This window comes from Hemitrygon akajei, unplaced genomic scaffold (assembly GCF_048418815.1).
Source record: "Hemitrygon akajei unplaced genomic scaffold, sHemAka1.3 Scf000115, whole genome shotgun sequence".
NCBI classification, from domain to species: Eukaryota; Metazoa; Chordata; class Chondrichthyes; order Myliobatiformes; family Dasyatidae; genus Hemitrygon; species Hemitrygon akajei.
Genome location: NW_027332001.1, coordinates 1,554,216 through 1,576,593, shown reverse-complemented (window position 1 = coordinate 1,576,593; position 22,378 = coordinate 1,554,216). Strand labels below are relative to the sequence as shown.

General features: G+C 45.5%; 2 protein-coding genes across 2 annotated transcripts in view; one reads left to right on the top strand and one right to left on the bottom strand.

Annotated features, from left to right (window-relative positions):
* Window positions 1-22,378, top strand: part of LOC140723491 (uncharacterized) — a 321,144-nt gene that overhangs the window by 30,620 nt on the left and 268,146 nt on the right. The window lies entirely within an intron of this gene.
* LOC140723475 (NACHT, LRR and PYD domains-containing protein 3-like) overlaps window positions 1,733-22,378 on the bottom strand; it is a 33,608-nt gene continuing 12,962 nt past the window's right edge. Inside the window, exons 3-10 of the mRNA XM_073038049.1 lie at window positions 20,554-20,784; window positions 13,731-13,897; window positions 3,906-4,501; window positions 3,120-3,206; window positions 2,794-2,964; window positions 2,469-2,639; window positions 2,147-2,314; window positions 1,733-1,984 (exon numbers count right to left, since the gene is read on the bottom strand). Coding sequence (XP_072894150.1) covers window positions 1,897-1,984; window positions 2,147-2,314; window positions 2,469-2,639; window positions 2,794-2,964; window positions 3,120-3,206; window positions 3,906-4,501; window positions 13,731-13,897; window positions 20,554-20,784 — 1,679 coding nt within the window. The 3' untranslated portion in view covers window positions 1,733-1,896. The remainder of the gene's footprint in view (window positions 1,985-2,146; window positions 2,315-2,468; window positions 2,640-2,793; window positions 2,965-3,119; window positions 3,207-3,905; window positions 4,502-13,730; window positions 13,898-20,553; window positions 20,785-22,378) is intronic.

Here is a 22,378-nt window from a genome sequence, read left to right as displayed (position 1 = left end):
CTTAGAGTGGAGGAGAAGGAATGGCGTCCATTTAGGTCTGCGGGCAGAGCGAGTGCGCGGGAAGTCCTGGGACACCGTTATCACAGAACTATCCTCTTCTTCAATTTCATCCTGGCTTCTTCTCGGATCTCGAAGACAAATGAAATTGTTAACCGCTATGACTCTCAAATCTACCTGCACGCCCCTGCCCGTCTCAGAGTCCTCATTCCTCCGTCACCATTTCCGGGTCCACCTACCCTCTGTCTCTCTGCTACACCTGCCCTTCCTGTCTGCGCAGCAACTTCGCCCCTTTACCTCTCTTCCTGTCTGTGACCTTCTCTTCAAAGATTCACCTTGTTTGTGTGTGAGGTGGGTAGGGGGTCGCGGGAGTTCTTTATGCTGCATGGATCAGAGTATCTCCTGCGATCTATTTCAAATTAACACAGCTAATATATCTCACACAATCTTCTTTTCTCCATGTCTGGGCCCGGGAGTGCGAGATTCCACAGCATTTATCTGTGTGTCCCCAGGAATGTGTGATAGGACAGTGTGAAGGAAGCTTCATTCTGTGTCTGACCCTGGGAGTGTGTGATGGGAAGGTGTCGACTGAGATTCATTTGCCTGATCCAGGGATTCTGTGATTGTATGCTGTGGAGAGAGCTTCACTCTGTGTCTGACCACGGGACTGTGTGATGAGACCGTGTGGAGGGCGCTTCACTCTGTGTCTGACCCCAGGACTGTGTTATGCGACGGTGTTGACGGAAATACACTCTGCGTCCGAACCTGTGAGTGTGTGATGGGACGGTGTGGAGGGAACTTCACTCTGTGTCTGATTCGGGGAGTGTGAGATAAGGTGTTGCGGTAGGAGATTCACTCTGCGTCTGAGACGAGGTGTGTGTGGTGTGACGGTGCGGAGGGAGCTTCACTCTGTGTCTGACACAGGAATCTGAGCTCCAACCTCTTTTGTCGTTTTTATCTGTGAGAGCAACGCAGTGCGCTGGAAGGTGGCGGTCAGGAAAATGCGAGTATCTGGTGTATGAGGAAGCGGTGTGTCAGCCTGCATGGGGATGGGGAGTGAAGAGATCCTGGGGACAATACACCATCAAACCAACATCCCTCCGCCTGGAGCTGAGACGCTGCTGTACCAGTGTGAGGAGCTTAGACCCAATATTGCCGTGCACTGCGTGCGGGGGGTGTGGGGGCGGTAATCCCAGCTCACTGTTTCTCCTCTAATGAGACTCGGCCGACACCAAGACAGGAATTTACAACGGTTTATTGATATCATCATGACAAATGCATATTCCACAATGGGCGAGCTGCTCACATGCGAAATAAATAAGCTGGTCTCGATTCACTCACAGTCACACACAATTACCTGACCGGCGATAACGAGTGACAGGTTGAATAATCAGTCTCGTTTCTCATTGTCACTATTCATCGGGGAACCGATGATTATAAAATCACACTTCAGGGTCGTGTCCGGCATCGCTGCAGAACCAGGGTCACTGGCGAGGTATTTGTCTATTTAACATTATTATGTCGGCCAGACTGCCAAATGCACCGTCCTCAGCAAAGGGAGCAAAAGGATTCTCTCCCGAGATAATCCCAGCCCGGGACACTGGTGTCCCAGACAAAGCCCCGGATCCAGGGCTTTTCCTGTATGTGTAATTCCTCTGGGTCTCACGTGCGGGAGTCTCGAAGCCACACACCGGCGGAATCTGCGTTGGTGGACAGGAGGCGGAAATACGTCACTGCGGGAACACCTCCGATGTCACAGAAGCCAGTTCCGTTAAAACCACTGGGAATGACCTTCGGCGTGCGGCTATTAAAGGTAAGGGCGATAGTTAAAGGGGAGTAGTAGTTAAAGGAGAGGGCAGGGAATCCGCCAAAATCTCCCCATCCCGCGCGCGGGGATGTTCACACGGTCACTCTCAGTCCGAGTCTGGGTTCCTGCAGAGATCTCAGTTCCTTCCTCCCGGCCTCACTGAACCGATTCCCCCACAGCCTGAAACAGGTGTGAGAATAAAGTTGAAATATACAGATTACACAACAGTATCAGTAACGGGACTGGGGTTAATGCTTCAACAACACTCACAGACAAATATCACAAGAAACCCCGCGGAACCGCTGATATTTCATCACATTGAACATTAATAAAAACACTCACTCGATCGACTCCAGACTCGGGAGGGTCAGTATGAGGCGGCGGAGAGCGGGGACAGATCGGTCTGTCAGCGAGTTTGATCTCAGCTCCAGCTCCGTCAGTGATGGTTTTGTACTGAGAGCAGAGACGAGATCCTCGGCAGCAGAATCTGTGAGACCGACATCCCTCAGTCTAGATATGAGAGAGAGTGAGGGTGAAGGACACAGAGGGACAGGAGACGGTACAAGTCCTCACTATTTATCAGTAACACAATTACTGATCACATTAATGTTCATTGTCAGACACCCAGTGACTGTAAACACAATTTCCCCTTTCTGGTACTTACTCCAGTTTCTGTATTTTACACTCCGGGTTCCTCAGAGCCGCAGACACCAGTTTCACTCCTGAATCTCCCAGTTCATTACTACTCAGGTTCAACTCCTTCAGTGAAGGGTTTGTACTGAGAGCAGAGGCAAGATCCTCGACACCAGAATCTGTGAGACCGACTTTGTCCATCCTGGAGGTTGGAGAGAGTGAGGGTAAAGTCACAGAGAGACAGGAGACGGTACAAATCCCCAGAGTTTATCAATAACATAATTACGGCTCACATTAATGTTCAGTGTCAGACACCCAGTGACTGTAAACACAATCTCCCACAGTCTGGTACTTACCCCAGTTTCTGTATTTTAAACTCCGGGTTCCTCAGAGCCACAGACAGAAGTTTCGCGCCTGAATCTCCCAGTTCATTATAACTCAGGACCAGCTCCGTCAGTGAAGGGTTTGTACTGAGAGCGGAGGCGAGATACGCGGCACCAGAATCTGTGAGACCTACACGGGTCAGCCTGGAGATGAGAGAGAGTGAGGGTGAAGGACACAGAGAGACGGGAGACGGTACAAATCTCCAGTGTTTATCAGTAACACAATTACTGATCACATTAATGTTCACTGTCAGCCACCCAGTGACTGTAAACACAAGCTCCCACAGTCTGATACTTACTCCAGTTTCTGTATTTTACACTCCGGGTTCCTCAGTGCCGCAGAAACCGGTTTCATTCCTGAATCTCCCAGTTCATCCCAGCAAATTCTAAACACAAACATACAAATTGATGAACAAAGTGATTCAAACCGTGGGTCTGAGGGAATTTCTCTCACTCGGATATATCAGGAAACATTAAACGCTTCAGTAAAATCACTGATCGGAGTTCCCATCACTGTCAATGTCCCTCACTGACAAGCCCCAGGGTATTCACCGAATGTCAGTAATTTAGTCTGTCGGTGTGACCCTGTAATCTCCACATATTCTGTCTCATTCCCTGGGTCGGAAGGGGAAAGTGTTAGGAAGGGGAATGGTGAAGAGAGATCCCACAGGTGGAAGGGGGATATGGAAGAGAGATTCCACAGGAGGAAGGCTGATGGGGAAGTGAGATGCTACAGGAGGAAGGGGTATGGGGAACAGGGATCCACAAGGCAGAAGCGCAATGAAAAGAGAAACCCAAGAAGGGAAGGGTTATAGGGCAAACACAAGGAAATCTGCAGATGCTGGAAATTCAAACAACAACACACACAAAATGCTGGTGGAACACAGCAGGCCAGGCAGCATCTATAGGGGGAAGCGCTGTCGACGTTTCGGACCGAGACCCTTCGTCAGGACTAACCAAAAGGAAAGATAGTAAGAGATAGTAAGGGTTATAGGGATTTATTACAGTTTTACTCAAATCCATTTACTTTGAAAAAACGCAAAGGAACAGTTTCACAGTTCAAAATGAGAGATAAATTAAGTTACCCCAACTCCTGGCACTTGTGCAGCCCAGGTCCCAGCCGCTGCATTCCTACACACTGAATATTACAGACAGCCAGGTTGAGGTGTTTTATTGTATCACAGAGTCCGATCAGATGAGACAGCACCGCGCAGTCAATCGGGGTCAGTGTCATTCCACTGAATGAAAGTGTTTCCATAGATCCCAGTGTTTCCTGAGCCAGTCCACGATTCTGAGACTCATACAGGTAGTGCAATGTGTTCAGGAGGCTCCTTTTACCAGCTTCACTCTCTGTGTTTCCCATCTGGCGTCTAACCTCCTCCTTCACCCAGTCAATCACCCGGCAGGTTGTTTGATGAGGAAATGGACCCAGAAACTCCTTCAGGCCACGAGCTGTCTTTGGAGAGGACAGACCAGCAACAAATCGGAGAAATACCTCAAATCGCCCATCTGTCGTGTTGTGGGCTTTAGTGAGGAATTTCAGGATATCCCCGGGATTTAGAGTCAGGAATTGTGCGACTGCAGCTACAAACTCTTGGATGGTGAGGTGTGGGAATGTGTAAACCACACACTGGGCAGAAGCCTCTCTCTCCAAAAGCTCCAGCAGGAACCCGGACAGGAACTGGGAAGGTTTCAGATTGAACTTGATCAAATCTCCATCTGTAAACACAATCGTCTTCTCGGACACTCCTCTGAAGGCCATCTGACCAACCCTGAGTAACACATCACGGGGGTTCTCAATCTCACGGCCGTGATTTTTCAGGATGTTGTAAATATAGTAGGAGTACAGTTGGGTGATGGTTTTGGGAACTCGCTGTGGGTTCCTGACACTTTGTGTGAAGAAGGGGCCCAGTGCCAGAGCGAGGATCCAGCAGTAGGTGGGGTTGTAGCTCATGGTGTACAGGATCTCGTTCTCCTGTACGTGTTTGAAAACAGCTGCTGCCACCGTCTGATCTTCAAAATGTCTGATGAAATATTCCTTCTGTTCGTCACCAACAAATCCCAGGATTTCAGCCCAGACACTGATCTCTGCCTTTTCCAATAAATGTAACACAGAGGGGCGGGTGGTCACTAGCACTGAACACCCTGGGAGCAGCTTGTGCTGGATTAAACTGTACACAATGTCCGACACATTGCACTTGAGTTCAGGATCTATGTACTGTGATTCTGTGTCTCTATGACCATCAACAAAATTGATTTCGTCCTTGAATTCATCCAAACCATCAAATATGAACAGCAGTCCCTCTGTGTGTTTCCAGATCTCTCCCAAGATATTCCCAAAGTAGGGATACTGATGCAGAATCAGTTCTTTCAGGCTTATTCTGCAGTTAATGGAATTTAAATCCCGGAATTTGAAACTGAAGACAAACTGGAACTGTTGGTATATTTTCCCCGTGGCCCAGTCATAAACAATCTTTTGTACCATTGTTGTTTTCCCGATCCCCGGGACTCCGGCTACTGCTGCGGACATCCCGGATTTGTTTCCAAAGAAATATCTTTTCAATTTTTGATCAAAACTCCTCTGGAATAACTGATCAGTCCGAATTTTTTCCAGCTCTCTGCGGAGATGTTTCTTTCTCCACTCCTCGTGGTCTCTGCCTCTTGCCAGCAGCTCATGTTCCACCAGTGTCCGATCTCGAACAGTAGAAATGACCGTGAGCTCAGCGTATCGATCAACCAGCTGGAAAACCTTCACCTTTTCCCTCATCAGGATCGTGTTCACTCTCAGTGTTTCAGTTTGTGCCCGCAGAGTCTCCTTGTGTTTCTGTTGAACATCTTATGACGGACAGAAATAGTGTCAATGCCTGATCTGCTGAACATGGAGCACACAACATATTTTCTTTAATTAAAAAAAACTTGTTAAAGATATTGTTTGGGTGAAATCGGGAGATCAGAGATGAGAATGTCTGAAAATGAACGATGGCCCAGAAACATTTCTGATCTGATTCAGATTCGCTGTTAAAGGCTCCACTCTCCCCTCTGTTGGTAGTTTGCAGATTCCCCGGTGTTCCAGCGAGCACCAAGTGCACACGTGATTCTGGAGAGGAGTGTTGTGTGGAGCGGGTGGTTTCACTGCTTTCACTGCTCAGCTTCTGCTGAACTGTGCAACCCTGCAGAGCGTAACAGTGGGGGGTGAGGGGGCATTTACGTGCTCTACTGACTTTTACTTCTCTCACAATGGACCCCATGTTCTTGACACTCCTTTAGGATTAAACTGTCAGTACTGAGCCACAGAAAAGGAACATAATTTCTGTTTCCTTTTCCAGTCTGAGCCAGTCACAATGTAACACACCCCGCACTAGTCTACAGTCTCTTATTCTGTGAGGAGCTGGTCCATGAACTCAGGCAATTCCCCGAAACTGCGCGGAAGGGCAGGAAACTGAAGAGGATGTCAGCGCTAATAGGGGACTCTAAAGTCAGGAGGACAGGAAGGCAATTCTGTAGACAAAAGGAAACACCAATTGTTCTTTGCCTCTCAGGTGCCATTGTCCGAAATGTTTCTGGACGCATCCACGATATCCTGAGAAGGGATTTTGAGTAGCCAGAAGTCGTGGCCAACTTGGAACCAACGATATAGGAGGAGAAAAGGGAGGAGGTCTGGAAAACTGAACACTGGGAGTTAGGAAAAAAGCTGAGAAGCAGGACCTCAAAAGTAATGATCTCAGGATTGCTCACTGTGCCGCCCGATAGTGGCAATAGGATTATAATGAGGTGGCAGAGAAATGTGTGGCTGAAGATTAGGAGCAGGAGGCAGTGATTCTGATTTCTGGATAATTGGGACCACTTCCGGGATAGGTAGGACCTGTACAAAAGGGGTGGATTGCACATAAATCCGATGGTGACCAATATTCTTACAAGCAGATTTACTGGAGCTGTTGGGAATGTTTTAACCTAAAATTGCAGGGGGACTGGAACAAGGACGATAGAGCAGTGAATGAACCAGGTGGTTTACAAGTAGATGATGGGTGTAACATGAATGTAAGGAAGGACAAGCCAATGATTGGGTTCAAATACAGACAGAGCAAAAAGTTAAATTGTACCACATGGACAAAATTCAAAAGGGCGGAGATGCAGGACTAAACGCATTGTATTTAAATGCGCACAGCATTCGGAATAAGGTGGACAAACACTTGGCGCAATTAGAGATTGGTCGGTATGATGTCGTGGGCATCACTGAGTCATGGTTAAGAGAAGATCATAGTTGGAAGCTTAACGATAAAGGATGTACGTCTTATCGAAAGGACAGGCAGGAAGGCATAAGCGGTGGTGGTGTGGCTGTGCTGGTTCGAGATGGAATCACATCTTTAGAAAGAGGTGACATAGTGTCAGAGAATGTTGAATCTTTGCGGGTGGGTTAAGGAAAAAGTTTATATTGGCCTGAAAATAGCAGCAAAGGATTGCAAAGGGAGCTAGAAAAGGCATGTAATAAAGGTAATGTTGCATTTGTAATGGGGGACTTCAATATGCACGGGGAATAAGAAAATCAAACAACAGGAGTCGGATCGGAAGAGAGGGTAGAGTGGGAAAAAGGGGCTTTTCTGGTTGGCTGCCAGTGACTGGTGGTATTTCGTAGGGATTAGTATTGGGAACGCAGACTTTCAGATTGTTTGTCAATTATTTAGATAATTAATGTATTTGTGGCAAAGATTTTGGATGATACAAAGATAGGTGGAGGAGTAGGTAGAGCGATTGCAACAGGACTGAGACAATTTGGAAGAATGGGCAAAGAAGAGGAAGATGGAATACAGTGCTGGAAATATATGATAATGCATTTTGGTAAAAGGAGCTGACTATTATCTAAATGGGAAGAAGGTCCAAGCATCAGAGGTGCAGAGGGACTTTGGAGCCTCGAGCAAGACTCCCAGAAGATTAATTTAAAGGTGGAGTCTGTGGTAAAGGCGGCAAATGCAACGTCGCCGTTCATTTAAAAAAGAATCAAATATAAACGCAAGGAGAAAATGTTGAGCTCTTAGAAGACTGTAGTCAGGTCGCACTTGGACTGTTGTCAACACCTTTGCGCCCCGTACCCCTGAAAAGATGTGTTGTCATTAGAGGGAGTCCAGAGCAGATTCAAGAGGTTGAATCCGAGAATGAAGGGGTTAACATGTGAGGCGTGTTTTGGCAATCTGAACCTGTACTCACTGGAACTTTGAGGACTGTGAGGGAATCTGTTTGAAACCTCCCGAATGTTGAAAGGACCAGATATGGTGGATGTAGTAGCATATTTCCCGTGGTGGGTACATCCTGAACAAGGGGGCACAGCCTCAAAATTGAGGGGCGTTCCTTTACAACAGTTAAGGAGGATTTCTTAAGCCAGAGAGTAAAGAATCTCTGGAAGGCTCTGTCACGCACTGAAGTGGAGTCCAAGTCCATGGGTATATTTAAGGCAGAAGTTCCCGATCGGTTAGGGCATCAAAGGATAATGGAGAAGGCAGGTATATGGAGTTGAGTGGGATCACCGATCAGCCGTGATGGAATGGCGGGGAAAACTGATGGGCTGAATGTCCTAATTCAGCTCCCATATCTTATGTTCTTATGGAGGAATAACAACAAATCTCAGCTCCACTTTGGATCGGAGGTGTGAGATTTCCCTTGCTGGAGTTGGATGTTCTAATTGGAATGGTTTGGCTTCAGTTCTGTCTAATCTCCAGATATTCGGCCCGATGGAAAGGGGAACACCGAGGCTTCCTCTCTGACCGACGGGAATGTCTGTTTATCAAACTCATTGAGGCCACTGGGTACAGAGCCCGAGACCGGAAAGGTGCCGGGTGTTGTGACAAATGCAAATTGCTTCCTGTTCTCCAGACACAGCAACACAAATCTGTCTCCCCGTTTCTCACCGTCTCTAAACACGCCTCTAAAGACAGGTATTCAGACTCTTAGAGTGAAATAAAGGCTTTGAAATTTCCATTCCATCAATTACCTTTCAGATGTTTGGGCACTTCAGATAAACCCCGCTCAGTGTCCATGTAGGCGAACTGGCCGTCACCTGTTCAAAACAGATTAACCTGCATGAAGTCTGTTCTGTGTAATACTGTAAATTCATCAGCATTTACATTGTAACACACAGTGTATTGTTCACTGTACCTCGCTCCCGTATTTCATTCAATATTCTACTCAGCTTCGGTAAATGGTGATGTTGTTTCGCAAAGCATTCCCACATCACACTCCGAGCCCCGGAGCCCTTCCCCATCACCAGATCCAGGAGGAGTTTGGAAGCGCCCGCTCGGTTTCCCTTCTCCGCGAGCTCAGTCACGCTCTGTAATGAACAATGGGGAATATATTGAGGAGTGGAGGGATGGGTACAAATTTACCCTGATCGTAGACTGACCCAGCACAGGCATACAGCTTACAGTTGCGGGGTATGACCTAACAGAGGAAATCCACGGCGATTATGTCTCTGGCAATGAGCGTCGTTTTGTGACTCAGAAAGCGTGAGAAGAGAGAATTTCACTAACAGGGGAATTCAATGGTTAGTAGAAAAGACAGGAGATTCTTTTGAGGAGAACAAGATTTCTGGATGGTGTGTTGTCACGGCCAGTGATATCTCGCATCGAGTCCGAAACCTTCTTAAGGGCAGGGTGAGTAGCAGGCGGTCATGGTCCACGTTGGTACTAATGACAAGAGTAGGAAGTGTGATGAGGTCCTGCAAAGTAAGTTCATGGAGTTAGATGTTAAGCTGAAGTGCAGGATCTCCAGGGTTGTGTTCTCAGGATTGCTACCCGTACCATGTGCTAGTGAGGCCTGAAATAGGACGGCAATACAGTTTAACGTGAGGCTGATGAGATGGTGCATGACCGAGGGCTTCAGATGTTCGGATGATTGGGCTCTCTTCCAAGGAAGCTGGGGCTTGGGCATACGTGATCATTTTGCACCCGAACTGGAAGGGGACTGATACCCTCGCGGGAAGGGTTGCTAGCACTGCATGGGACGGGGGAGGTGTTAAACTTAAGTAGCAGGGGGATGAAGAACCAGAGTGGATAGTGGAGTGGCTGTGTGGGAAAGATGTTGTTAAGGCGACATACAAAGTCAGGAGACTAAAGGATGAGCATCATGAAAGTTTTTTGTTCCAAAATGCGTATTATTTCAATGCAAGAAGTACTGTAGGAAAGTCAGATCAGCCTAGCGCATGGATCAGCACATTGAGTTACAGCATTGTAACCATTAATGTGATTTGGTTGTAGGAGGTGCAGGATTGGCAGCTCATCTTTCCTGGGTTCCCTTGCGTTATAAATGACTCGATGGAGCTGGAGGGATTACAGATGGAAGGGTGGTTAACTAGTCAGAGAAAATGTCACTACATTGCTCAGACAGGACAAACTGGACAGCTGGTCCAATGAGAACACATGGGTCAAACTACGGAATAAGAAAGGGATGACCACGTCAGTGGGATTATATTGTAGAGCACCCAATAGTCAATGGGATTAAGAGGAACAAATGTACAGGGAGATCACAGAACCAAACACAAGATTCTGATGGTAGATAATTTACTTTCCATTTATTGACTGGCACACCGAGTTAAAAGGCTGGATTGGATAGTGTGGGTCAAATGTGTCCAGGGAAGTTTCTGTAATCAATATATTCAGATGACAACTGGAGAGGGCGTATTCTCGAATTCCTATTAGAGAGCAAGACAGGGCAAGCGACAGAGGTGTGTGCACGGGAACGCTTTGGATCTGGTGATCATAATACCATTATTTTAAAGATCATTATGGAAAAGGATGGGTCTGGTCCTTGGGTTAATATTCTAAATTGGAGAAAGGCCAATTTTAGTGGTACCAGAAAAGATCTGACAACAGTGGATTTGGACTGGCTGTTTTCTGGTACAGATGTGCTTGGTAAATGTGCGGCCTCTAAAACTGATATTTTGGGAGTGCAGTGATCAAATGCATAAATGTCCACAAGTAAATAGTTCGAATGTTCCTGACAGAATAAGAGGCAACGGTATCTTTGTGTAGGGATATCAAGGCCCTGAGCACATCGCAAGTACAGGCTTGAAGGATCAAATGAGATATTTGATGAGTACAAGAAATGCAAGAGTTACTAAAGGAGGAAATCAGGATGGCTAAAGTACGGAATGAGTTTGCTTTAGCAGAAAAGGAAAAAGAGAACCCCAAACTCTTCATCAAATATATTTAGAAAACAAATATAACAACGGTCTAAGTTGGTCCTCTTGAAGTTCTGAGTGGGCCTTTATGCATGAAGCTGAAAAAGGTGGGGGAGATTTTAAATGGATCTTTTTCATTTACATTTACTCGAGAGGCATACAAAGTCTTTAGTTTGAGGCAAAACAGCGGTGAGATCATGGACTCTATACAGATTACAGAGGAGGAGGTGTTTGCTGTCTTGAGGCAGATTAGGGAGGGTAAATCCCTAGGGTTTTCCTTCCTACCTCGTTTAAGGCGAGTTCAGAGATTGCAGGTCCTCCAGTAAAGATATTTAAAATGTTAGCTCAGGAAGTATTATGTTAGCTCCGGTAGCTAATGTTTTTTTCTGCTGTCTGAAACGGCTGTAAGATTAAGCCAGGGAATTACAGGTTGGTGAGCCTAACACCAATGGTTGTAAAGTTATTGGCAGGTATTCTGAGGGATTGGATATGAGTATTTGGATGGGTAAAGATTCATTACGGATAGTCAACACCGATTTGTACCTGGTATATCCTGATTAACTAACCTTATGGTTTCTCGAGGATGTTACCAAGCGAGTAATGAAGGCAAGTGAGTGGATGTTATCTACGTGGACTACAGCAAGGCCTTTGACAAGGTCCATCATAGTAGACTGGACAATAACATTAAGTCGCTTGCATTCATGACATGGTGGTAAGTTAGTTTAGATATTGGATACAAGAGAGAAGCTAAGAGTGGTAGTAGAGTTTTGCTTCTCTGACTGGAGGTCTATGACTAGTGGTGTGCTTCAGGGATCTGTACTTGGTCTGGTGTTGGATGTCATATGTATATAAACGCGCTGGATGGCAATGTGGTAAACAGGGTCAGTAAATCTGTGGATGACATCAAGGTAGTAACAGCGAGAAAGTTTAACAGAGCTTGCAGCAGGAATTCAAAAAGCTAGAAAAATGTAGAATGGAGATCGGCAGATAGAATTTAATGAAGACAAGTGTGAGGTGTTGCACTATTTGAGGACAAACCACGATAACACTAAGACATTGAGTGGTAGGGCATTGAGCAGCACGGGGAAAGCCAGATATCAGGGAATACAGATCGAAAATTGCTTGAAAGTGTTGTCGAAGGTAGACGTCTTGGTAAAGTCTTTAGGATAGGGGCATTCATAAATCAATATATTGAATATAGAAGTTGGGATATAATGTCGCAATTGATGTTTCAGAGGCTATTTTGAAGCAATGGGGGTACCTACCTCTGGGAAGGATATCAATAAGATAGAACGAGTGCAGAAAATAAATACAGATTGTTGTCAGGACTTGAGGGCCTGAGATATAGGGGAAGTGTAAATAGGTTAGGACTGTCACAGAATGTAGGAGGACCAGGAGAGATGTGATAGAGGTTTATAGAAGGTATACATAAGGTAGATACGAACAGGCATCTATTACTGTGGTTGGGTGAGACCGGAACTTGTGATCATGGATTAAGGATGAAAGATGAAAGAATATCTGAGGGAGAACTTCTTCACTCAGAGGCTGGTGAGAGTATGGAACGAGCTGCCATTGGAAGTGGTATATCTGCATTCCATTTGAACATTTAAGAACCAGTTGGATAAGTACATGAATGGGAAGCGTGTGGATGTTTCTAGTCCGTGTGCAGATCAACGCGACCAGGCATATGATAGGTCAGTGTGGACTTGATGGGCCGAAGAGCCTGTTGCTGTTCTGTAGAGTTCGATGTCTATAGCTAAGTCAAACTATGACAGGGTCACTGTTGACTTTCCCTGGGATAAACCCTGGTGAACCGCAGCAGGTTCACAATTCACTGCCAGGCTCTGTGAGGGTCCAGTGTCAGCCTACAGCTGGGAACTGGCAGTGAGAGGCAGCCAGCAATTGCAGGACTTTTGTGCGTGTCAGAGAGACCAAAATCAAATGGTAGTAATGCAGAGAGGGAAGTTTGGATTAAAATTGTCAGCTGTCTCGTGTGGAATGGCAGAGTTAGGGATAATGCGTGGATCTTCTCTAAAATTCAGTCTGGTGAGCAATAGGTGAATGTGTCCCAGTAAAACGAGGACCATTAGAAAGGCGTTTCTTGGTAATTCTGTGATAGCTGGAGATTTTCAATTGGACTATTTTCAATTGTATGATTTTGCAGTTCCCAGTGTTAACAGTATTTGTAATTACAAACTCCAAATGGAACAGTCACAAAGAGGTAACTGAACCATGAGGCCTGTTGGGATATTTGATCAAATGCAAGAGGGTCAGTAGTTGAAAAGAGAAATGATATTCAGTGCTGCCTGTTCAATTGACGATGGGGTTGAAGGTAGACTCGAGAAATGAGCTGAGAAATAAGCCACTATATATTTGATTTGTGTGAAACCCGTGGATAATCAAGTCAGTCTGGTGAATGACCATTAAGGTCGAGCATTGGGAGCATGTGATGTCAATGGTTCTCTGTCCACTTGCGATGTCCGTCAAGAGTCACATCATTAACTTCCCTTCTCTATCATTGTTTGTATCCTAACACGTCTAAAAGTGAATATGCTCAGAAGTATGGACAGAGGCGTGTATTGGTTAATAAAAGTTCAGTGTTTCAGCAAATGAAAACACTTTTCTTCATGTTGATCACAAGCATTGCAGGATTTTCACTGCCCAGAGGTGACGTTACACCGGTTCTGTCAGTCTGTGATAGATTCAGTGGAATCTACTCTCAGCCTATGTTTCTTCCACTTACGTGATACTCTAGCCCGGTGAAGTGATCCTCGCCCATTAACATGAAGCCGACTCCCTCCACACGCTCCTCAATCGCCTGCTCCAGTCGCTCCTTGTAGAATCTCGTCAACCGCAACAGTTGGTGATCCTCACAATTTGACAGGAAGGCCGAGATTGCAGTGTTCAGATCTGTAGATAGTCATAGAACATAAAATAGTAGATGTGCCATGCGTATGCAGACACGATGCCAATTTAAACCAATCCCATCTTCAGGAACATGGTCAATGTCCCTCCGTTCCCAGCCTAAGCATGAGTTCAAACGCCTCTCAGATGCCGCTGAGTAACTGTTTCCAGTCCCTCCCTCGGCAGCTCATTCCAGACACCGATCACTCTCTGTGGAAGACATGCGTCCTAAATCCCCTTTGAACTTTACCATCTAACCTTGAACCTATTCATTCCAGAGCTTGATATTTGCATCGAGTCACAGACTGTCGAACTGTGTTATGCCTCTCATGAATTTATGAATTCTCTGAGATTGACGTCTCAGTCTCCAACGGTCCAGACAAAGCAATTCAAGCGTGATCGACCTCTCTCGGAAGCCAATATTCTGTAATCGTGGTGAAACTCATCTGCACCCTCCCCAGAGCCTCCACATCGTTCTCGTGACGTGGACACCAAATCTGCGCACAATATTGAAATTGTCTCTTCACCAACGTTAGTTCAGTTACAGCACAACTTCCAAAAATACATACTCGCACCTGAACTCGTCGCTTGCACGCTACCAATTGTGTTGCCACTTTCAGGGAGCTATTCTCATAAGGAAGCTTCCGGCACTTTCAGGGAGCGATGGACAAGACCCGTCCGTATATCAGTATTCCTAAGGGTCCCAGCATTCACCGTGCACATCGCTCGCGAACTTGGCCTTCAAAAGAGCAACTTCTCACATTTGTCCGAATTAATTGTACCTACCGTCTCTCTGAGAGCTTCACGGGCATTTGGCCATTGAAGAGGCCCTATCAGCGGCGGACGCAAAGCACTGCAAACTAAGTAAAAGTACAGAAGGGACAGGCCGGGCGGTGATTGTCGGGAGTAGGCTTGTGGCGACAGTAGAAGCCTCAGCCTTTGGCTCAAAGGAGGCTTCCGCTAGGAAGAGGCGTTGTCTCTGAGCAAGTTTCTACAAGTTTTCCTTCTTTTTGTATTTCTCTTACTGTGCCTGGTATTATTAATGGAGGTTGCGTGTTCTTCATGCCAGATGTTGGAATCCTGGGAGACCCAGAGTGTCCCAGGGAACTACACCTGCGTGGTGCATCCAGCTGCAGCTCCTTGAAGACCATGTTAGGGATGGTACATAGAGCTTAGTGATTTTGAAGGAAATAGTTAAGCCTGGTAATTTCTAAGGTAGGGACACGTTCGACACAGCACTCTGGGCCGAAGGTCCTGGATTGTGCTGTAGGTTTTCTAAGTTTCTGTGGATCTGGAGCAGGACTTAGATGACCTTTGATTTGTATGGGAGAGTGGAAGATAATTGGACAATAATTGAACAGAGTTACAGGGAAACAATCACCCGGACACCACGAAGTTGCAAGTGCCCTGAGGTAACTGGGTGACTGTCAGGAGGAACTGAAATGTAAATAGGCAATTAGAACAAAGTACACCAGAGGCCACCCCCTTCAAAAAATAAGTATATAAATAAATAAGTATACCACTTTGGATACTTTTGTGGGGGATGACCTCCCGGGGGAATACCACGGCAACCGAGTTACAGGAACTGAGCATGGGTCCGTGGTGCAGAAGGCAAAGCGAGAGAAGAAGAGAGCGGTAGTGATAGGGGCCTCAATAGTGACGGAACAGACAGGAGATCCTGAGGACGTGAACGGGCAACCCGGATGATATGTTGCCTCCCAGTGCCAAGGTCAGGGACGTCTCAGATCATATCCACAACATTCTGGAGAGGGAGGGACTGCAGCTAGGTATTTTGGTACATATTGGTACCAATGACATAGGAAGGAAAAGCAAAGAGGTCCTGAAAGGAGATTTTAGCGAAGTAGGTAGAAAGCTTGGAAGCAGGACCTCCTGGGTAGTAATTTTTGGATTGCTGCCTGTGCCACGCGCCAGTGAGGGTAGAAACAGGATGATTTGGCAGATAAATGCGCGGCTGAGAAACTGGTGCAGGGGGAAGTGCCTCAGGGTCTTCCATAATTGGGATCTCTCCTCGGAGAAGTATGACCTGCTCAAAAGCGACGGGTTGCACCTGAACCCGAGGGAGACCAATATTCTTGCGGATAGATTTGTTAGAGCTGTTGGGAAGGGTTTAAACTAATTTGGCATCGGGGTGAGAGCCTGGGTGAATGGCCTCAGGATAGGACTGTCAGGAAGGGCTGGCAGGTGATGGGACGTAGTTGTAGCCAATAGATTGAATATCAGTACATTAGGGAGGCAAAATCAAAAAGGGTAGAAAATGCAGTACACAAGGTGCATCCCACTGCGCCGAGTATAAAAAGTAAGATGGATGATCTTGTTGCACTATTACAGCTTGCCAGGTTTGATGTTGTGTCTATCACCGCATCGTGGCTGAAGGATGTTTGCAGTTGGGAGCTGAATGTCCAAGGTTACTCGATATAGACAATAGACAATAGGTGCAGGAGTAGGCCATTCGGCCCTTCTAGCCAGCACCGCCATTCACTGTGATCATGGCTGATCATACACAATCAGTACCCCGTTCCTGCCCTCTCCCCATATCCCTTGACCCCACTATCTATAAGAACTCTATCTAACTCTCTCTTGAATGCATCCAGAGACTTGGCCTCCACTGCCTTCTGGGGCAGAGCATTCCACATATCCACCACTCTATGCGTGAAAAAGTTTATCCGCATCTCAGTTCTAAATGGCCTACCCCTTATTCTTAAACTGTGGCCTGTAGTTCTGTACTCACCCATCAGCGGGAACATGCTTCCTGCCTCCAGCGTGTCCAGTCCCTTAATAATCTTATATGTCTCAATCAGATCCCCTCTCATCCTTCTTAATTCCAGTGTATACAAGCCCAGTCGCTCCAATCTTTCAACTTATGACAGTTCCGCCATTCCGGGAATTAACCTTGTGAAGCTACGCTGCATTCCCTCAATAGCAAGAATGTCCTTCCACAAATTTGGAGACCAAAACTGCACACAATACTCCAGGTGGGGTCTCACCAGGGCCCCGTACAACTGCAGAAGGACCTGTTTACTCCTATACTCAATTCCTCTTGTTATAAAGTCCAGCCTGCCATTAGCTTTCTTCACTGCCTGCTGTACCTGCATGCTTGCTTTCATTGACTAATGTACAAGAACACCTAGATCTCGTTGTGCTTCCCCTTTTCCTAATTTGACTCCATTTAGATAGTAATCTGCCTTCCTGATCTTGCCACCAAAGTAGATAACCTCACATTTATCCACATTAAACTGCATCTGCCATACATTTGCCCACTCTCCCATCCTGTCCAAGTCACCCTGCATTCTCATAACATCTTCCTGACATTTCACACTGCCACTTATCAGTAAATGTGCTAAAGTTACTTTTAATCCCTTCATCTAAATCATTAATGTATATTGTAAACAGCTGCGGTCCCAGCACTGAACCTTGCGGTACCCCACTGGTCACAGCCTGCCATTCCGAAAGGGACCCGTTAATCGCTACTCTTTGTTTCCTGTCAGCCAGCGAATTTTCAATCCATGTCAGTACTCTGCCCCCAATACCACGTGCCCTAATTCTGCCCACTAATATCCTATGTGGGATTTTATCAAATGCTTTCTGGAAGTCCAGGTACACGACATCCACTGGCTCTCCCATGTCCATTTAAATAGTTACATCCTCAAAAAACAGAAGATTAGTCAAGCATGATTTTCCCTTCATAAATCTATGCTGACTCGGACTGATCCTTCTACTTCTATCCAAATGTGTCGTAATTTCATCTTTATAATTGACTCCAGCATCTTTCCCACCACTGACGTCAGGCTAACCGGTCTATAATTCCCTGTTTTCTCTCTCCCTCCTTTCTTGAAAAGTGGGACAACATTAGCCACCCTCCAGTCAGCAGGACCTATTCCTGAGTCTATAGAACATTGGAAAATGATTACCAGTGCGTCCACGATTTCTAACGCCACCTCTTTAAGTACCCTGGGATGCAGACCATCAGGTCCAACACCGTTTATCCAACTCAGTCTATCCAACACCGTTTCTTGCCCAAACATTTCCTTCAGTTCATCCTTTACCCTAGTTCCTTTGACCACTATTACATCTGGAAGATTGTTTGTGTCTTCCCTAGTGAAGACAGATCCAAAGTACTTGTTCAGCTCATCTGCCATTTCCTTGTTCCCCATAATAAATTCACCCGTTTCTGTCTTCAATGGTCCAATTTTGGTCTTAACTATATTTTTGCTATTAACATACCTAAAGAAGCATTTACTATCCTCCTTTATATTCTTGGTTAGTTTACCGTCGTACCTCATTTTTTCTTGGCGTATTGCCTTTTTTGTTATCTTCTGTTGCTCTTTAAAAGCTTCACAGTCCTCCGGTTTCCCGCTCATCTTTGCTATGTTATACTTCTTCTCTTTTATTTTTATACTGCCCTTTACTTCCCTCGTTAGCCACGGCCACCCCTTACTCCCGTTAGCATCTTTCTTCCTCTTTGGAATGAACCGATCCTGCACCTTCTGCATTATTCCCAGAAATACCTACCATTGTTGTTCCACTGTCGTCCCTGCTAGGGTATTGTCCCATTGAACTTTGGCCAGCTCCTCCCTCACAGCTCCATAGTTCCCTTTGTTCATCTGTAATACTAACACATCCGATTTTCCCTTCCCCTTCTCAAACTTGTAAGATAAAGCAGATCATATTATGGGCACTACCTCTTAATGGTTCCTTTACTATTTACAAGGTGGAATATGGAAGATTTTTTAAAAGTATGTTAAAAATAAAAGTGAAATTGGAGTGAATCTAGGACCGCTAGAAAATGAGGCAGCAGAAGTAATAACGAGGACAAGGAGATGGCTAAACTAATTTACGTAATTTAATTAATTAAATTAATATCTCGCATCAGTCTTCACTGTGGAAGACACTAACAACGCGCCTGATGTTGTAGTGCGTAAAGGAAAATAAGTAGGTGCAGTTACTATTACAAGAGAGAAGGCGCTCAAAATGCTGTAAGACCTAAATGAACAAACGTCACCAGGACCAGATGAAATGCACCCTGGGGTTCTGAAAGAGGTAGCTTTAGAGATCCTGCTGGCATTAGAAATGATCTTTCAAAAATTATTGGACTCCGGCATGGTGTCAGAGGACTGGAAAATTGCAAATGCCACTCCACTCCTTAAGAAAGTAGGAAGGCAGCAGAAATGTAATTATAGACCAGTCAGCCTGATCTCAGTTGTTGGGAAGATGTTAGGATCAATTGTTAAGGATGAGGTGATGAAGTACTTGGTGACACAGGACAAGAGCATGGTTTCCTCCATGGACAATTCTGCCTGACGACTCGTTTGGAATTCTTCAAGGAGATTACAAGTAGATTAGATAAAGGTGATGCATTGGATGTTGTACATATGGAACTTCAGAAGGCCTTTGACCAGCTGCACACACGTGAACTGCTTACCTAGTCAAGAGCCCATGGTATTACAGGAAAGTCCCTAAAATGTTTAGAGCATTGGCTGATTGGCAGGAGGCAGCGAGTTGGAACAAAAGGACGCTGGTCGGCTGCCAGTCACTAGTTCCGCAGGGTCCCGTACCCAAAGGCCTCTATGCTTTATATAAATGATTTAGATGATGAAATAGATTGTTTTGTTGCCAAGTTTCCAGATGATGCGAAGGTTGGTGGAGGGGCACTAGTGTAGAGGATTCAGGTAGGATGAAGACGGATTTAGTTTAGGAGGATGGGAAAGAAAGTGGCAAATGAAGTACAATGTGGGAAAATGCAGGGTCATGCAATTTGGAGGCAGAAACAAATCTGCGGACTATTTTCTAAACGGGGAGAAATTCCAGGAATCTATGATGCAGGGGGAGATGGGAGTCCTTGTGCAGAACACCATGAAGGTTATCTTGCAGGCTCAGTCGGTGGTGAGGAAGGCAAATGTCACGTTAGCATTCATTCCAAGAGGTCTAGAATACAAGAGCCATGATCTGATGCTGATTCCTTATAAGGCACTGGTGAGGCCTCACCTTGAGCATTTTGAACAGTTTTGAGCCCGTCGTCTTAGAAAAGATGTGCTGCCAATGTTGCACGAAATCTATCCCGAGGCCTAATTTGGAGCAGTGTGCGCAGTTCTGATCACCTATCTACCAGACCGGAGTGATTGAAAAACTGCAGAGGAAATTTAAAAGGATGTTGCCTGCACTTAAGGATTTGAGTTATAGATAAAGACTGAGTAAGTTAGGAATTTAGTTTTGAGCGGCATGGTAGCATAGCGGAGAGCGTGTTGTTTTACGGCGTCAGTGACATGCGTTCGAAACTGGCCGCTTTGCAAGGACTCAATCCTTTCTTCTCACAGCATGTGTTTCCGGTCTCATCCCAGATTCCAAAGATATTTGGTCAAGGAGGTTAATTAGTCATTTGTGTATATTTGGTGGCGCAAAACTGTTGGATCATGCTGTATGAAGGAATGAAGGGAGGAAGGAATATATTGTTTGCCATGTTCGCTGCCCGCTCCTCAGTTATTTGACCTGCTACATTTAGTAACACATGGTTCAGCAGAAGATTGAAGCTCTGGTTAGTAGGGTCACACTGTATTCTATTTTCTTATCGATTGCAGAAATAGTCAGAGACTTATCTTTGACAAGGAGCTCAATGTTTCATTTGCAAATATTTGCAGTCTACTGACCTGCTCCATGGTAAAAGCTTCCAGATGGTTCCGAAACACTTCTGTCAAAAGCAATCTCTTCAGGAGGAGAGGCTCCGGTGTGTGGATCTCCCTGAAATAGATCAGGATCCAGAAAAAGTTTTTCTTCACTGACACTCAATGTTGTTGCATGATCAGCTTCCGCATCCGACAAGTCCTCAGACTGGGTGTTAACGCATGCGTGTATTCCTCCCATTTCAGTTGTTTTGTCAGCTGGAAAAGGCAAAGTTCAGGTTAATGATCAAGAAGCACGTGACTGACGCCAATTAGAATTTGGCAGACAAAACTCTCTGGTCCCAATTAAGTGGCAGGTTCCCAAATAATCAGAGGAAATCCCATTTATTTTCTTGGTTTGATTTTGCCTTACGAGATGTCCCAGATATGCGGCGGCCATGATTAAATAACCTTTTCACATCAACTGTCGTTAGGCCTTTCAACATTAGAAACATTTCAATTAATTTCCCCCTTATCCTTCTGAATTCCAGAGAGTACAGATCCAGAGCCATCAGTCACTCCTCGTATGATAACCCTTTCATTACCGGAAAAATCATTGTGAACCTCCTCTAGACCCTCTCCAATGCCAGCACATATCTTCTGAGGGGCCGAAACTGTTCCTAATACCCAAGGTGAGGCCTAGTGCACCAGTGCCTTATAAAGCCTCAGCATCACATTCTTCCTATTGTACTGTAGACCACTTGAAATGAACGCTAACATGGCATTATCCTTCCTCACCACCGACTCAACCTGCACAAGTTTAGGGTGCTCTGCACAAGGACTCGCAAGTCCCTTTACACCTCAGATTTTTGGACTTCCTCCAGCTTTGGAAAATATTCCACAAGTTTATTTCTACATTCAAAATGCCTAACCATGCATTTTCCAAAATTGCATTTCATTTGCCGCTTTCTTGCCCATTCTTCTAATCTGTCTAAGTCCTTCTGCAGCCTACCTGTTTCCTTAACATTACCAGCCCCTCCACCACTGATCGTATCATCTGCAAACTTGGCAACAAAATAATCTATTCCATCATCTAAACCATTGCTATTAAGCATAAAATTAAGTGGTGCCAACACCGTCCCACGCGGTAAATCACAAGGCAGTGGCAGCCTGCTAGAAAAAGGATCCTTTGATTCCCACTCGCTGCCTCCTACCAATCAGCCAATGCTTTAACCATGTTAGTAACTTTCTTGTTATACCATGGGCTCTTAACTTGGTAAACAGTCTCATGTGTGACACCTTGTCAAAGGCCTTCCGGAAGTTCAAATAGATAGATAGATAGATAGATAGATAGATACTTTATTCATCCCCATGGGGAAATTCAACTTTTTTCCAATGTCCCATACACTTGTTGTAGCAAAGCTAATTACATACAATACTTAACTCAGTAAAAAATATGATATGCATCTAAATCACTATCTCAAAAAACATTAATAATAGCTTTTAAAAAGTTCTTAAGTCCTGGCGGTAAAATTGTAAAGCCTAATGGCATTGGGGAGTATTGACCTCTTCATCCTGTCTGAGGAGCATTGCATCGACAGTAACCTGTCACTGAAACTGCTTCTCTGTCTCTGGATGGTGCTATGTAGAGGATGTTCAGAGTTTTCCATAATTGACCGTAGCCTACTCAGCGCCCTTCGCTCAGCTACCGATGTTAAACTCTCCAGTACTTTGCCCACGACAGAGCCCGCCTTCCTTACCAGCTTATTAAGACGTGAGGCGTCCCTCTTCTTAATGCTTCCTCCCCAACACGCCACCACAAAGAAGAGGGCGCTCTCCACAACTGACCTATAGAACATCTTCAGCATCTCAC